The 18585-nt window shown below is 30.5% G+C and overlaps 1 protein-coding gene across 1 annotated transcript; it reads left to right on the top strand.

Moving 5' to 3' along the window:
* The first annotated feature begins 13189 nt into the window (after nt 1-13189).
* On the top strand, nt 13190-17420 carry LOC117169172 (protein PRRC2C-like). Its single transcript, XM_033355396.1, has 3 exons — nt 13190-13360; nt 14009-16803; nt 16908-17420. The coding sequence occupies exons 1-3, from the start codon at nt 13343-13345 to the stop codon at nt 17065-17067; spliced, it is 2973 nt and encodes a 990-aa protein (XP_033211287.1). The 5' UTR covers nt 13190-13342; the 3' UTR covers nt 17068-17420.
* Nucleotides 17421-18585: the final 1165 nt, after the last annotated feature.

The following is an 18585-nucleotide window of genomic DNA, read 5'->3' as shown; positions in this document are numbered from 1 at the left end:
GGACGAAGATGATCATTCATGGGGCAGTCATTTTTTTTCTCTTAAGTAATTCATTTGTAGGTGCATAATATGGGGTCAGGTTCTGTGAACAGGATTTCGTCCCGGAGCACACAAATTTTTTTCGGAAAAGGTGCAAAATATCACGTTTCATTGGTTTGGTGCTTTTCTGTGCATTTGAGAGGTAAAAGTGTTCTTATAAAAATTGAAGTTGGTACAATTCTGCGTAAAAATAAAGAAAGAACGTTGTTCTATTACCAATAGTTTCGGCATCACGGCCTTTCAAAAAACTCCCATTTTTTGCCAAATATCACATGTTTTTTTTTTGTTTCTCTACAGCTCGGATCCTGATGACCAGTTTTAAAAATGGTTAGCAGATGAATTAAAGTAGACGGAAATATAACATTTTGCTAAAAAAAGGTCCAAAAGTTGCCTAAAAAATAAAAATTTATGATTTAAAAAATCCGGACAAAGTAAAGAATCCTTTATCACAACTCACATAAGCCCTAAAATGAGGACATGTCCGGGCAAATCCGGACGGATGGTCACCCTAAACATATTACTATCTTTTTTGCAATTAATCAGACTAATTTAATTGGAGAAATAATCTTAATTGTCTAAATGTTTAGGGAAATGTAGATAAATGATTTAAAATGAATAATTATCAGTTCAGTTTGCATATTTATTTACATGTCCTTATTGATCTTATCTTAATAATGCTCTAAACTTCTGGAATATTTCAAAAATTAAAAAAAAGTCTATTCAATTAAATGAAAATGGATAATATTTCTTTTAAATATCATATGAATTCAATATTCATGAACTTGAAATAATTCATCTGGATGTAAAATCATTTTAGAATGTAAAACAATTTTGATTAGTCTTCTTTCATAATGAAAGTAAAATCTTGCGCAGTTCTTAATGAATTATCCGGTTTGTTGTTCCCTTGAGATGCATATAATTGGATCGGGCGATAACTTTGTTGGAATTACGTAGCGTGGTCTGGTTAACCACAAAAAGCATTAGAAGTATACCGATAGTGAAGATTGCATTATTTCTGAGTAGCCTGATTCTCATGAAAGTCTGGAGCATCTATAAGATTCTCTTTCGAGCATCAGGTGTTAATGTATGAAGTTCGTTAAACCTGTATGTGTATGTGTAAGTGAATCACATGCTCGTGAGGCATAACGTAACTGTTGAAGAGTGAAAGTACTGTGTAAAATGGAACGTCAGAATTCAACTAAGTATTTTATCAATAATAACTGAATCAAGGGAATCGCATCTCAAGCAGGTTTTTCTAACAGTTCTTGCAAAACAGATTTCTTGCAATAGACTGCGTTTTTCGCAAAGATATATGAACATACCATTTTTTTTTCTGCAATCTGAAACTTCACAGCCCAAAATGATTTCAAAGCTAAGGGAATAAAAATGATATGATAGATGTTGAATAAAAATGGAGTAATTGAACTTTAAAATAAAATAAAAACTTCTCAACTAAAAGGGATCGCTTTATAACCAAGTAATTTAATTTTCATATCCCAAAAAAAAAATTTTTATTTAAAAAATACGATGTAAAAATGCATGAATTTTCAACTACTTATTTTAAATTTCAAACAAAGAAACGAATTTTCTACAAAACAGTTGAATATTGATCGAATAGTTACATTTTCAACCAAAACGTTGCATCCACAATGAAAGAATTAGAAGTTACAAGAAAGAGACGAAATTTTCAACAAAATAGTTGAATATTCAACCAAATAGTTACATGTTATACCATAAAATAATTTCAGATCAAAAATACGAATACGAATACGAATGCGCACTTTCAACCAAAGAGTTGAATTTTCAACCAAAAAATGTGAATTACAAAATAGTTGAATTTTTACACAATAATTCAATTTTGAACCTCCAAAAGTAAATTTTTAACTAAATGGTCAAATTCTTAACAGAAAAATATTTTATGCAACCAAAAACAATTGTTTTTTCAAGTAAATATTTGAATTTTCAGCAAAACAATTGAATTTCCAACAAAATATTTTAATCTTTAAGTTAGAATGGATATATTTTCAGCAAAAAATGGAATAAATTAAATTTTCAAATAAAAAAATTAATTTTTAATAAAATCAATTTATAACCAAGCAATTTAATTTTCAATACAAAAGATCAATTGTCTAGCAAAATGAACATTTTTTTTAAATACATGAATTTTCAACTAAATATTTGAACTTTCAAGCAAAGAAATGAATTTTTTACAAAATGATTCAACATTTATCAAATAGTTACATTTTCAACCAAAAAACATCCGTTTTAAGCCTAGCAGTTGAATTTTCGACAAAAAAACGACTACCAAAAAATTTAATGTTCAATAAAACATTTCAATAATAAGCCTTCAGAGATCAATTTTTAATCAAATGGTCCAACTTTCAACAACAAAATATTAAATTCAGCCAAATACAATTGTATTTTTAACTAAATAGTTGAATTTTCAACAAAATAATTAAATTTCACACAAAATGGTTGAATTGTGAACTCAATAACTGAATTTTTAACCTATAACTGAACAAATACTTGAATTTTTAACAGACGAAAATAAATTTTCTACCCAAAGATTAATTTTCAACCTAAAAAAATGTATTGCCTACCAAAATAAGAATTTTCAAAATAATACAGACATTTTCAACCAAGTAGTTGAATTTTGAAATTATAAAGGATAATTTTGCAACCAAAAAAATATTAATTTTCAAGAAAATAATTACATTTTCAAACGCAATGAATAATTTTCCATTAGTTTTTACAAAATTCAGGAACTTTTAATAAATTCGTTGAATTTTCACGCCAAAAAGACGAATTTTCTTCCACTTCATTTTTTTCAATTATACATCGTTAAGTTTCCCAATCAATGCATCAATTTTCAACAATTGTGGACAAAAAGATCATTGTTCAAGCCAGATTGACGAATTTAATAGAAAATAGTTAATTTATCACCAACTAGTGAATTTTTAAAATATAACGATGAAGCTTTAACAAAAAAAAAAAACACAATATTTTGTACAAATTTGTTCAACTTTCAACCAGGCAGTTTATTTTTCAACCGAGAAAGATGAACTCTCAACAAAACATGTGATAGTTGATATTAAAGTGAAAAAATATTTTAATTTGAACTATAAAACAGTTTATTTCAAACAAAAAAGGAGAATTCTAAACAGAATAGTTGAATCCTCAACCAAAGATTTTGCAATTTTAACCAAAAATAATCAATTCTTAACGAAGAGTTTAATTTTCTAGCAAAAAAGAATAGAATTTTTAACCAAATGAATTCATTTTTAACTAAATACGGTTGGATTTCTTTATTCGAAAAAATAAGAAAAAGAGGAAATTTCCTGAAAACAGGAAAAAAATAGGAATTCTTTTAAAAAGGGAAATAGGGGAAGTAGTGTGAAGTCTGCAATCTATTTCACTGTCACTTTTTACGGAAAGACTAATTATTGTACCTGTTCCTTTATTTTCTGCTTATTTACTTCTTTAATTATTACATTCTCTTTTTTGTAATCTTTCTGTTGCTTACATTTGCATTATACGGAATTAACTGTCATAAAGTAAAATAATTGCAACAAAGTTGAAAATGCAATCGAGCCGTAATCTATGTCTGAGAAAGTGGGAGATTTATACCTGAAAAATGTTTCATCTAAATCTAGAAATCAGACTTTGCTCTACATTTATTATGATTGATATATAAATGCAAATTTGAAAAAAATCTGGAACTCAATCAAAACTCTAATCAATAAAGTCTAATTAAAATCAATGTGTCATTTATTGTCAAATTTCTCCCGAGTTTCTCTTATTTGGTACCCGCACAAGCTCAATTTGAATAATAGTGAACAGCAGAGCAATCAAATACCGTAAGTGGTGTTATGGAATAGTTACTGTATAACTCTTTTATGGTTATTTAATGAAGTATTCAATCATCGTATCCCAAAAGTAATTATGTTCTCAATCCAAATTAAATTTCAATTAAAAATGTAGAAATTCATTTAAATATCAATGTTTAGAAATCTCAGAGTGGCCACTCAATCAAACATTTCACTCGCTGAATGTTCAACCCAAGAAGACTATTTTTCAGCGAAAGTGGACTTTTAAAACCCGAAAAAAATGAATTTTCCTCAGAAAAATTAATTTTCAAAAGAGAAAAATTAATTTCTAAAAAAAATTACTTCTACCATGAAAGATGAATTTTGAACAAAACAGTCCAACATTCGATCAAGAAATACGAATTTAACAAAATAGTTGAATTTTCAAGCCAAAGAGTCATTTTTTTAAAAAGAAAGATGAATTCTTATACCGAAATGTTGAATTTAATTTAAAAAATTTCACTTTCAACTAAGAAGATTAATTCTCCAAAAAGAAGACGAATTTTCATCTAAATAGTCGAATGTTCAATTAAAAAAGATACGATTTGGTCCAAACGTGGAATAGTTAAATTTTCAGTTTAAAAAATTAATTTTCATTTTAAAAAACTAATTTTCAGCCAGTTGAATTCAACCAAAAGGCTTCACTTTATCGAAACAGGTAAATGTTCAAATCAAAAAGGTAAGTTTTGATAAAAAAATGGAAGTTAAATTTTCAGTTAAAAAACTTAATTTTAAACAAACAAAGAAATCATTTTTAACGAAAATGTTAAATTTTTAACCAAAGAGGTGAATCTTAAAAAAAAGCGAATTTGTAACAATGTAGTTCGACTTTCAACCATGTTGTTCAAGTTTCAAACAAGAAAAATACATTTTAAAACAAATAATGAAATTTTAAACCAAAAAGACGAATTTTCAAATAAATTGTGGATTTTTCAAGCCGAAAAGATTAATTTTCTCCAAAACAATTGAATTTTCAACCCGAAAATACGAATTTTTAATAAAAAAGATTATTTTTTACCGAATAGTTCAATATTCAAAATAATACTTGAATTTTCAACTAAGCAGTTCATTTTTTCACCAAGAAAGATGAATTCATATAAAAACATTTAATATTTTATATTTCAAGAATTGTTGAGTTTTTTACTACGAAGATCAATTTTCAATTAAAAATATTAATTTTCAACCAAAAATGGAATAGACAAGTTTTCAGCTGAAACATTTTTTTTCAGCCGAAACAAACTTTTTTTTCAACAAACTAGTTGATTTTTCAAACAAAAAGATGAATTTTAAAGTATCTTCAAAACACAAAATTAATTATTAACAAATTTTTCCACCACGATTATTTTTCTACGAAAAAGACGTATTTTCTCTAAAACAGTTGATTTTTCAAACCAAACATACAATTTTCAAAATAATACTTAAATTTTTAACCAAGTAGTTCATTTTTTCACTAAGAGAGATGAATTCATATAAAAACATGTAATATTTGATATTTCAAAAATTGTAGAGTTTTTAACTACAAAGATCAATTTTCAAGTAAAAATATCAATTTTTAACCAAAAATGGAATAGATAAATTTTCAGCTGAAACATTTTTTTTTCAACCAAAACAAACTTTTTTTCAACTAACTAGTTGATTTTTCAAACAAAAAGATGAATTTACAACTAAAATAATGAATCTTCAAAACAAAAAATTAATTTTTGACAAAGTATTTTACCATGAATAATTTTCTACGAAAAAGACGAATTTTCACAAAATACATGAATTTTCAACTAAATTGTTGAATTTTTAAGCCAAAAAGACGAAGTTTCTCCAAAACAGTTGAATTTTCATCCCGGAAACGTAATAGTTGATACTTCAAAAATAGTTGGATTTTTTAACAAAAATGTCAATCACATTTTAAGTTTAAAAAATTAATTATAAACAAATTTTTTTAAACGAAATAGTTAAATTTTCAACCAAAAAGATGAATTTTTAACGAAAATGATAAATCTTCAAAACAAAAAATGGATTTTTAACAAATTAGTTCAACTTTCAACCGAGTAGTTGAATTTTGAACCAAAACACATGAATTCGCAATCGAAAAATGTAATAGATGATATTTCAACCAAGAAGGCTTTTAATTTAAATATGAAGAAGATTGAAGTCAACCAAGAAAAAAAGAATTCTTTAACAAAATAGTTGAATCATTAACCAAAACACATTATTTTTCTACTAAACAATTTTAATCTCTAACAAACCAGATGAATTTTTGACCAAAAAGATTACTTTTTAACAAAGCAGTTGAGTTGTCAAGAAAAGAACAAAATTTTCAACTAAATGTTATAATTATTTTTAACAAAGCGAGATGAATTTTGAACCAAAAATATAATAGCAGAATTTTCAATAAAAAAGAAATAACTTTCAATCAAAAACATTTGTATTTTCTTATTGGGCTCTATTAATTCTGTTCGCATTTGAGCGAAAACCCAAGAAAAAGGGAAGTTTCTTGTAAACAGGGGGATATAGAGGGATTCTTTAAAAAATGAGAAAAGAGAATAATAGGGAAAAGATTGTGAAGTCTGATACGTCCATGACCTCCCAGACAGCTGGACAATAAAAGTGAAAGTAATATTTAAAGCCTCCTGGAAGCCGAACCTCAAAGAAATTGTGAGAATTAAATATCGTTAATATAAACTAATTCCCGCCATAAACTCAAAAATGCTCCGCATTATTACTTCACTTAATTACTTCGCAAAATTACTTCTCGTAAATATGTCTAGGCCATCGTAAACAGTCGCAATAATAGAGTTTAATGAAGTGAACCCAATTTAGAATGGAATTCGTTACCACTTTTTTTCTACTAAAAGTGGCTCTTAAGAGCCTGAAAAAAAATGTAAATTGATTCTTACTTCCTCTTTTGGAACTCCGTTTCCCAATCTAACTGCTCAGCACACTTTTGCTGCTTTTTGCATAGGAGGAGAGCCGTTATACAACACCATGAAGTGCAAAAAGATGACTGTTGTTTTGTTCTCAAAATAAACCACTCTTAAATGTCAAACAAGCGAATGCAAGTATGCCTGCGTGAAATGAGATTTTGTAAAATCGGATCCTGGGTCTCACATTGGGACCTCTTACGCCAGCATAAGTGAAAGTTCTCAAGTAGGACGCGAGTCTTGAATCCTCAGCTGGACGTTCGCCAAATGCCCATCGCCAGATCTTCTGCCTACGGTCATCGAGTCAGCAACTTAATAAATATCGAAGGCTTCTTATCTTCGAGCGACCGAATTCCTTTACTTTCCAACTAAAGACCGCGGGTATTCGATATTGTCCCAAATCTTGTGGGCAACAAAAAAATAAATTTCAGCTTCATTTGTTATAACTATCTATATCAATTATCGATGGTGGGTGTTATGTCAATTATAGACAGAAAAACTTTCATTTTTTTAACCAATGCTTTCTATTCTCTTTTTTTTAAAGGCCATTTTTTATGACTTCGAAATCTTTCACTGCGTTTGATATCATCAATATATTTTCTAATTACTCAAGGCAGGCCTCGGACTCACTTCAGAGATTTAAAATTCTGTAAATAGCGTCAAAATAATGTCATATGATTTTTCAAGTTTTAAACTTGTGTCGTCCGAAATAAAAAAGTGTGCAATGCAAGATTTACTTTATTATTTCGCAAAATTTACAGTTATCTAACCTTTTTCTAATCCTTTTATAATCTAATTATAGTAATAAAAATTAACTTCATTTTTTATTTAAAATGTTCTTTTATAGTCTTTTTGCTATTCCCATATTTTTCTCGTTTTTCCACTTCATCGCGAACTAAATTAATATAACGGATATAACTATTTTGTTGGAAATTCATAAATTTAGTCCAAAATTCATACTTCTTGGTTAAAGATTCCACTATTTTGTTGGAAGTTAGTTTTTTGGCTTAAAAATTCAACAATTGGATTGAATTTTTCGTCTTGAATAAGACATTTGTTCTTGGTAGAAATTACAACCATTTTGTTGAAAATTTATATTTCTGGCTAGAAATTTCTGTATAAATGCAACCTTCTTTGGTTAAAAAGGTATGTATTTTTTTTTAAATTCGTTTTCTTAGAAGTAAAAATTACTTTTTTGAACTAAAAATTTAACTATTATATTTTTGATCGCAAGTTGCTTCTTTTTCCAGTAGAATATTCAAATATTTGTTGCAAAATTCAACTACTTTGTTGAAAATTCGTCTTTTTGTCTTGAAAATTCAGCAATTGGATCAAATTTTTCTTCTTTAATAAAACAATTTTTCTTGGTAGAAAGTTTAACTATTTTGTTGAAAATGTATCTTGATGGTTTGAAATTTCTCTCCTTCTGTAGAAATACCGCCTTTTTGGTTAAAATGTATGTATTTGGTTGTAAATTCTTCTTTTTGTGTGTAAAAGTCCATTTTTTGTCTTAAAATTTAATTCTTATATTTTCCTCGCAAATTTGTATTTTTTTCAGTATAAAATTCAAATATTTGTTTGAAAATGCATGTATTTTGCTAAAAATTAGTCCTTTTTAGTAAAAAAAAAAACACATTTTTGGTTGAAAATTCATCTCTTTAGTGAAAAATTCAACTATTTGAGTAAAAATTCATATATTTTGTTATGTTTCGTCATTTTTTGTAGAAAATATACCTTCCTGATTTAAAATTTACAGCTTCGTAAAATATCATCTTTTTCATTGAAAATTCATCCTTTTGGTCGAAGTTTCATCTTTTTTAGTTAAAAATTCAACTATTTTGTTGTAAAATAATCTAATTTAGTTAGCGATTCAAGTAGTTTGTTGAAAATTTGTTTTTATTGCTTAAATCCAACAGATTTTTTTCTTTTAAAATTAAAATTTTTTTTTTTGTTGAAATATTAAATATTGCATTTTTTGTTGAAAATTGCATTGATTGGTTGAAAATTAAATTTTTTGTTGAAAAATCACATTCTCGGCTGTAAATTTCAATTGGTTTGTAGAAAATTCGTATTTTCGGCTCGAAAGTTCAACAATTTGGTAGAAAAATGAACTATTTATATGAAAACGGATGTATTTTGTTGAAAATTTGTCTTTTTTTGCGTGAAAAATAATTTTTTTGTTCAGTTGCCCATTAATCTGCTTTAGTTAACAATTCAAGTATTTTGTTGAAGATTCGTTTTTGTTGACTAAATCCAACTGTTTTTTTAATTTAAATTAAAATCCATCTTTGTTGAAATATCAACTATTACATTTTTGTTGAAAATTCAGTTTATTTGTTAAAGATTAATTTTTACCCTTTAAATTTGACACTTTTGTTGAAAATTCAACTGATTGGTTGTAAATCAACCTTTTCGTTTAAAATTGTAATTCTCCAATCGAATATTCAACTGTATTATAGAAAATTTTTCTGTTTGGCACGAAAACTCAACAATTGGGTAACAAAATCAACTATTTGGTACAAAATGGAACTGTTTTGCAGAAAATTAGTTATTTATTGCAAATCAATTATTATTAAGACTTTCATTTTCAGGATCTCTACCAGACGGGTTTTAAATTCCCGGTCAATTTAAAACAGTGCAAGAGATTTTTATGATTTCAAACAATTTTTAATGCTTTCAAAAGATTTCGAAACATTTTAAAAGATTCGGAATTGGAACAGAGAATTTCGAAAACGAATTATAATTCAGAATTTTAATAGGAATTTTTTAATTACGCTTCTTTTAAACCAGAATTAAAATTATTTTCCCAAATTCCCGTTCCATGTCGAAAATTCTCTGTAGAAAGTAAAATAATAATTCTTTAAGAAAATTCCCTACCCTAAAGTCTAAGTTGTAATTCTATACGGAAATACCCTGTTTATTTATATAACAGAGATTGTTATACCAACTATATATATAAACTTTTTAAATTGTATTTTTTAAACGATTTCTACTTCAAAATTGTTAAATAAAAACACTTTTCACAATTTCCTAATTCTTGAGGGTGCGTTCAAACACCGAAGTTAAAATTACAAATGTTTTTATTTTTAAAGTATACAATATTGAATGATTTAACTTTAAAGTCAAACAATTTAGAATTCTTTCATTTTTTACGATTTTCAACTTTTTTATTTTTGAAATATTTCTTACTTCAAAATTGTTAAATTAAAAGACTTTTCGCAATTTTCTAAATCTACGGAGTGTTCAAACGTCGAAAATAAAACTGCAAAATTACTAAGTCTTTCCTTTATAAATTGCACAATATTGAATGCTTTAACTTTGAAACGAAACAATTTTGAATTCTTTCAATTCTTAAGATTATAAAACTTTTTAATTTTTAAACAATTCCTGCTTCAAAATTGTTACCACATTTTTCACAAGTTTTTTAATTCTTGAGAATGTTTAAACGTCGAAAAAAAATTGAAAAATTAATATCGCTTTCATTTTGAACTTGTAAAATATTGACTCATTAAAATTAAAAATTAAGCAATTGGAAATTCTTTGCATTTTCCAAATTTGCAACTTGTTAATTAATAATTGTTTATTAATTGCTACTTGAAATTGTCAATTTAATCGACTTTTATTTTAGAATTGTATGCTATAAAATTTTTCCAGCTTTTAAATCGCATAAAAGTTTCTTAAAATAGTACAAAATTCAGCTTAGTGAAACAATTGTCCAACCAAGAAAAAATGAAATTTAAAGGAAATTTTACCATTTCACGAAGCATTTATTTTACTTTACATAACGCCTACGATAGATAGAACCAATTTAATTTCACTCTTTACATAGGAAACTGGTCACGCATCAGAATTTAGGTGAATACGGTATTACGTGCCTATTATTATCGAGCTACTTATAACTAGAATAATCTTAACACCTAATGATAATTCTATTCTTTTGGACTACTCTAAGTATAAATTATATATAAATGATAAATATTAAAAATTTCCCACTTTTTATTTTAAATTATTTTTTTAAATTTGAAGCTTAAATATTGTAATTTTTGGAAACAAATAGGACATAACAGTAAAAAAATCATCTGTGCCAAATTTTCATAGTTTGGTGCTGGCCTCAATTTGCTCTTCTACCGATTTTATCTCTTACAATCTTAAGTCTTTTTTCTAATTCCACAGAATAAAAATTTCACATTGAAACTTTAAATTAGGTATAAGAGGAGAAAATCTTATGGTAAATACTACAGAGAATTATGGTACATCAGAGAATGCTTGCTTTTATAAAGAAAATTCGAGAGAGAATTATCATATATTATAACAATTACAGCCATAATTTGCTTCATGATTGTCATAAAAATGTTTAATCTCTTCAGGAGAAGATAAATACTGAGATACTGGTGCAAATAAAAACGTGAGAGGTAGCGGAAAAGTACTTTGGGTTTCTGTATTATCATGCAATTTTCTCAGTATACTGTAAAGATACGTCAGGATCAGTTCATTTTAAACTATGTACTATCAAGTTTCAGTAATAGAATATAAACGTGATGTGAGAAATTAATAATCAAAATCATTCAGCAAATCGACTCTATCAATTAAAATTTCTATTTCCCAAATTATTTCAATAATATATTTTATGGAAGCACAATCTTAATCTCAACCTTTTTTTCTCGCACCTTTATAATTAGGATGTGATGAAACTTTCCGATTTATTATTTATTTTCTCTTGGCAAACCAAAGGATACCAAAAATTTTGTACGAATACGGAGACCTAACAAAGGAATAAAAAAATTAAACATTAAAAATTTCAACCTGAAAATATGAATTTACAACAACAAAATTTATTGTTAACCATATAGTTAAAGTTCTATTCAAAATTTCAATTTTTACAAAACAGTTGAATTATCAAACAAAAAAATGATTTTTTGTTTAACAAAATAGTTGAATTTTCAAGCTACAAAGACGAATATTGGAACCAAAAAGATCAATTTCTTACAAAACAGTCGAATTTTTAACGCAAAAATATAATTTTTCATTCCAAAAAAACTAATTTTTTGTAAAACAGTTGAGTTTTCATCCAGAAAATATTAATTAACAATAGAAAAGTTCATTGTTAACCAACCAGTTGGATTTTCAACCAAAATTTCAATCTTTTACAAAACTATTGAAATTGCAAGCCAAGAAGTTGAATTTTGAACTTACAAGGACGAAAGTTCAAACCAAAAACACGAATTTTCAAGAAAAGAATTAAATCTTCAACCAAAAAAATATGAATATACAACTAAAAAGTTCATTTTAAACCAAACAGTTAAATTATCAACAAAAATTTTAATTTCTTACAAAACTGTTTAAATTTCAAGCCAAAAAGACAAATTTTCTACAAAACAGTTGACTTTTTAACCCGATAGTATTAATTTTTAGCCAAATAGTTGCTTTTTCAATCCAAACTGATTCATTTTTAATCAATAGTTGAATTTTTAACCCGAAAAGATGAAATTTTTACCAAAAAATATTGATTTTGAACATAGAAAAGCGAATTTTCTAAAAAAGAATTAAATCTTCAAAAAAAAAGATTAACTCTGAAACAAAAATATAATAGTAGACTTTTCAATTAGAAAGAATTACCTTTCTACAAATTTTCTATCCAAAGACGAGTGTTCAACAAAAGAAAAGGAGAATTTTGTACCAAGAGATGAATTTGCTATCCACAAGACCGACTTTTCTATGCAAAAATGGTTGAATTTTTGGCACAAAAAATTAGTTTCCATCAAAATAATTAAATTTGGAACAAAATCACAAAATTTCTAAACCAAAAAGATGATTTCTGAAGAAAAATATAATAGTAGGCTTTCCAACCAAAAAGACCTAGCTTGGATAGGGGAAAAAACGTGTAATCGTTTAATACCAATCTGATGAAATGTTTCAAAAATTATTTTTCTTAGCTAAGTAAACACTTGATCAAGTAGACTAAAAAAATATTAGTCGCCAGGGTAAATTTCTCTATTGCAACATTTTGGATGTCAAGCCCACACAGCCAGAGTAATTAGCAGTTCAGAGAGAAGATAACCGGAAGGAATCATTTCATTTTCATTGGCCCGTGGAGGTCGCTACAAATGCCAGACTCAGAGAAGAGTTCGAGACGATTAAAGAAAGTCGCGTCCGCTCACCTTCCTGGTGTCTTCGCACGCTTAATTTTTCAAGCCACGTTATATCCTGCACGCTATAATTCTCGTGTGGAAACCATCGCAAGGTGCATGGTATGTGTATGTACTAAGTCAGAGAAAGGTGCCCCTCCATCATTACCGATATTAGAGAGGAGCTTCTCTTTCAAAGTGGTGGAGGAATCTGGCAGGGAGAAACCAAGTCCAAGTCCCAAACTCTTCTTACTTAGTTCCTATGTGAGGCCCAGTCAAGATTGTCTACGCACCGGTTCTCCCTATAATGTTACTTGGAACGAGATAACCCTGTGAGAGGTGAACACGCGGAGTCAGTGAAGTGTGCCCTGTAAATAAAGGAATTCCTCTTATCACCATGCGCTTCCTCAAACTGGTAATTATAAACAAAAAGTGCCGAAAAACTGTAATAACCAGTGGTGCCAAATCATTCCAGCTTCTCAAATCCATTTTATTGCAATAGCAATCATTGTTGAATCTTTCATTCCTTGGGACGTTAATGGAAATTTGTATTTTTAATTTGACTACTTTCTAGTACAACTTTTTTTTCTTGAGCTTCCGTCTCGAGTTTTACGTCACGACCGAAGACCTCAATTATCTTTGAAACACTGCAACTTTCGTACAATAGTGCTCGCGAAGATTAAGTGCGATATACTCAACGGCAATAAACTCACTAGGTAGAAAAGGTGGGAAGCGCTCGGGCGTTAATTTCGAGACGAAAATTTTCTCTTCCTTCCTAGTAACTTATGCGACAAAAGCATTCTCGAGTATTCGAGCAATTTGTGAGACGAAGAGCCAATAACGATGTTGGGAACTCACCTTAGCCATATCAGGAACTGGTTAACTGTCCATTCGGCGCTGTTGCGAATACCAATCGATCGACTTCTTGTGTTTCAGGATTTTCTTCTCTCTTTATTGAACCGGGTCACTCGGTTAGCGATCTAACGAGCCGCATATATTAGTCCCATCCTTGCCAATAAACAAAGCATCCCCAGATTTCGGTAACTTTCTCTCTTGATTTCAGGCGATACTGGTGGCTTTGGTCCTCCTTGCAGAGGCCAAGGACGAAACAAAAAACCGCGACAAGAGGCAGCAGATATCTTTCCACCCCAGAAGAATTGGACGACCACCACCTTATGCGGTTCAAATGGAACCTATGGTTCAATATTCTCAGAGGGATCCACTCTACAACCCTTTGGTACTATCCAAGAGCGATGATGGTCTCTACGATGATGTCCCGCAAAGTTACTACCCTTCGGAACCCGAGCCGATCATTGAAATCATCATCAAGGAGTCTAATGAGACCTTACCTACACCGGTCCCACCTCCGCAAACTTCAAGACCTACCAAGGAACCGATACAAGTCTTCTATGTCAAGTACGAGAAGAAGAAGGGCTATGGTGATAAACATCAAGTAGTCTATGACGCACCAATTCCGGCCCTAACACCTGTCGAAGGACACGAAAAGATTGAAGATCCAGAGCCATATTCAGAGGAACCAGTGCAAGTCACTTCACCAACACCACCATCCTCGACTACCATAAGAGCTATCATTCGACCCGATAGCGAGCTTTATCATGCTCCGGGTAACACCGGACTTAAAGTTACATTTGGAACCGATCAAATACCTCCAAACAACCATAATAAACGAAGCGATCTTGAACCAACTCTTCATCGTAATGTTCCAACTCCACTTCCTCCTCCAGGGTCATCCAAAAAACCTCATGGACCATATCAACCACTTCATCCTATTCCCCAAAGAGTGACTCCCGCTTTTCCCCAACAAAGGATTGTCAACTCTTTCCCCCCACAGCAATTGCTACAACAGAATCAACACTTGATTCCGAGTCAACCAATACCACCGAACCCACTTTCACCGAATCAACAACTCCCGCCAAACTTCCCCGCCCAGCAATTCCAAGCGCAGATCAGACACCCTCATAGGCCTCAAAGACTTCCGATCACTGTTCAAGGGCTTCCCGAACACCAACAAAGGCAACCTTTCAATAATATTCCACCACATCGTGTCAACCTGAATCAGCAAAGTTTCTCAAATCAGCAACAATTTTTAAATCATGGAAACTTTAATCAAGAGCATCAACAGACTTATAAGCAGCAGCAAGAGGAGCTGAAACAGAAGTACTTTGAGCAGAGGAGACATCAGGAGTTAGTGAAACAACGAGAACAGCAGAGACTCGCCGAACAACAGAGATTGTTGGAACAGCAAAAGATTGCCGAACATCAAAGGCAGGATCAACTAAGACAAGAACAACAGAAGATTGAACAGCAAAAGTATTTAGATCAGCAAAGACTGCAGGAACATCAGAGATTGCATGAACAGAGGAGGAACGAACAGGAACAGAGGAGGAACGAACAGGAACAGAGAAGGAACGAACAAGAACAGAAATTGTTGCAGGAGCAGCAATACCGTCAGCAAATAAAGTATCAGCAGGTTCAGCACAATCCACAGGTTCAACATAATCCAAAGGTTCAATACAATTCACAGAACCAACACAATATCCAAGTTCAGCACAATCCAATACAACAACAGCCCCAGAAGCCGTCCGGTGAAATTTTCAAAGCTGTTCCCAAGCTTGAACAGCACTACGCCATCAGGGAAAATCCTCTTCACCCTGGTCCTTTCCCTCCAAATCCTGAACAAGTGACACAATTCCAAGAGAGCCAAAGCCAGTACGTAGCTCAAAACTCGAATCTTGTAGGAGATCCGAGAAATCGACAAGTGGAGCCGCAACAGCAAAACCAACATCAAAGTCAACAGCAAAACCATCAAAATTACCAACAAAATCAACAGCAACAGCTTCAGAATTACAAACCTCTTCAGCAAAGCCAACAATTTTTCACTCAAAATCTACAGACTGCACAACAGCAAAAAGTGAAATCCTCTCCCATTCAATCTATCTGGGGAAGACCCATTTACCAACAAAATTCAAACCAGAAGATCTTTGCAACCCCCGAGACGAAAACAGAGGATTATTACCCCTCATCGACAGCATCCCCTACAACTACCACCACAACCGAACCTTCAACAACTATCTCCCCGAAGAACGAAGCCAAGATAAAAGAAAACATAGCGAATCTTCCTGATGAAGTTCCCGAAGACATCAGAGAGCAGCTTCTTAGTTCCGGCATTCTTGGCAATGCCGATATCCAGATACTCGACTACGACAAGGTCGGCGGCATCCCGATCGAGAATCTCCCGCCTGAGGCTCTAGAAAACTTTTACAGTGCAGGTGGTGCTGCAGCTACTTCGGCTAGTGAACCCGTCCCTGCTATTGCTAAAAGACCGAAGACGGTGGAAGAACCGCTTCCAAAGAAGGATACACCCACCAAGATCGAGCAGGCGACTTTAAAGCCAGGAGGTGTGGAAATGAAAGTAGTACGATTCGATCCCAATACGGCGCAAGGTCAAAACATAGCCGATCAGCACATTCGCGAAGACGCAACTCACTTGAATCCAGTAACCGTGGGAGCGAAGGACGATCCTCAATACAATCGGTATTTGCCCCTTAAAGTGAACGGAGCTTCCTTTCCAATTCCGGACGTTCCGGAATTGAACGGTAAAAAAATCTCCAGTGTGGTGGTTCTAGCTCCAGTCGATTACAACTTCAAGGATGGAGAAAGTGACGATGAATCGAGAAGGGGTAGGAAACTTAACGACGTTCAAGCGATCAAATTTCTGGCTGGCGAATCCCTGAAAGAGTTAGTGAAGAAACCGACAATGGAGAATTACAAAAAATGGCTGGAACACGAAAAAGAGACTGAACCCCAGAAGCAGTCGGTTGTTCTACTTGTCACCACGTAAGTACTTATAAATTTTGTTTTGTCATAATATTTGTGATCATACTTCTAGATCTAAAAGAGCACAACATTAGGTAAAAAAATCAATCATTTTTAAATTTCAGGCCAGAGGAAAGTATTCAGGGAGAAAAGGAAATATTTATGTACGATGTCAGTACCCAGACTGTGAGCAGATTATCTGGTGATTTGTCTTCAGCTTTCGTGGATGCAGCAGAAAGTAATTCCGACAGTCCTGACCCTATCAATGACTCCACGATATATTGAATTGACAAATAATTCTAAGACGTTCCATGGACAATTCAGAGGTGAAGATATGGTTTTTGTGCCAATAACATACGAAAGATCGGTATTTAGAGATATCGATTGCGAAATCGATGCTAAATCCAAACCAACGATCTTTATTAATATCATCGTTTACTTAAGCATCTCATGTAGATACATCGTTTATGTATTATTATGTATATACGTTTATAGCTTATATTTTTTTACGCGAAATAAACTGCAAGGTTTTTTATAGGTGTTGCTTTTTCATGTTATTTACTTTAGAAATCAGAAACTGAAATCTTCTGAAATTTCGTCAATAGTTTCTTGTGCTTTTCTTTTTTTTATCTCAACCGTCAAATCATTTCACATTTGAGAGCATTTTCGAAATTCAATTCATATAGTTTAAAAGGAAAATGATAAAACTTTTAACTGAGTTTGCCCAATTTTAGATAGGTTTAAAATTCAGATCTATAGATAATAGTAAACATATTAGAGAGATGCAAATGCTAAATAAATATTTTCCATCAAAGCATAATAATGACATGTTTCATTGGTTAAAGCCGAAGAAACTTCAGGTTCGACATATTCAATATTTTCCAAAAAAAATGTAACATTTAATTCTATCAAAAAACATGTTTTTTTTTGCAGTTTATCCAAAAACTATAAATTAGGCAAAAAGAAATTTTTTATTTATAATTTCTTTTCAAAAGTTAAAATTTTCAACTAAAAAAAGATAACATCAGTTACTGGCCGATTACAACTTTTGTTTTACTTTTTCCGGATGTTAACTCATAAATTTCTTCCCCTCCGCTCAAAACATTTAATTAATTTTAACGCTTTCACTCTGTCCTATTACACAGTTGCTACAGACTAATTTAGTCGGCGACTAATTTGATACTTAATATTTCTTGTACAATTATGAAATAATTATTGAATTTTAAACAATTCTCATCAATATTATACTTTTTGAAATTTTCGAATATTATAATAATTATAGTATTTCTTTTTTGTTACAAAATCAATTCGTATCAATCTGCAAATTAAAAATTCACCGTAAAGTAAAAGCAGCTCAAAAAAGGGAAATAGAGTAATTTTGAGGGGAAAGATTTATTTTTAAATCTAGAAAAAACAAAAAAATCTTTTTGTAAGAAATGTTATATTTTAAAATAATATTAAAAGTTTTTTTTAAGGAAAATTAAGGAAATTATTTTTAAAAATTGGATTTATTGACATTAGTCGTTTAAAACATAAAGTCTCATAATCAAAAATATTTTCTTTTTTTTTAAATTCCATCTTTAATAATTAAATCGTGCTACGCATAAATATTATTTGAATATTTTTCCCCAGATTTATCATTTCGTCCTTGCTGCAATTAATACATTAAAAATTGTTCATATTCGAGCCCCTAAGATAATGTAGCCTTAAGGGCATGTGACACAGCTAAATACCTATATTACCGACCACAGTTTTTCAGTTCACTGAATGTTTTTTTGAACCTAAGAACTTTTTTTGTAAGTA

This window comes from Belonocnema kinseyi, chromosome 3 (genome assembly GCF_010883055.1).
Source record: "Belonocnema kinseyi isolate 2016_QV_RU_SX_M_011 chromosome 3, B_treatae_v1, whole genome shotgun sequence".
Classification (NCBI taxonomy): domain Eukaryota; kingdom Metazoa; phylum Arthropoda; class Insecta; order Hymenoptera; family Cynipidae; genus Belonocnema; species Belonocnema kinseyi.
Note: the sequence above shows the minus strand (reverse complement) of the source record. Positions and strands in the feature narration are given on the sequence as shown.

What these genes read in the sequence shown, in the direction of transcription:
- LOC117169172 (XM_033355396.1), top strand. An exon ending in GTTGTTCTACTTGTCACCAC is followed by an intron (nt 16,804 to 16,907) that starts GTAAGTACTTAT and finishes TTTAAATTTCAG; the next exon opens with GCCAGAGGAAAGTATTCAGG.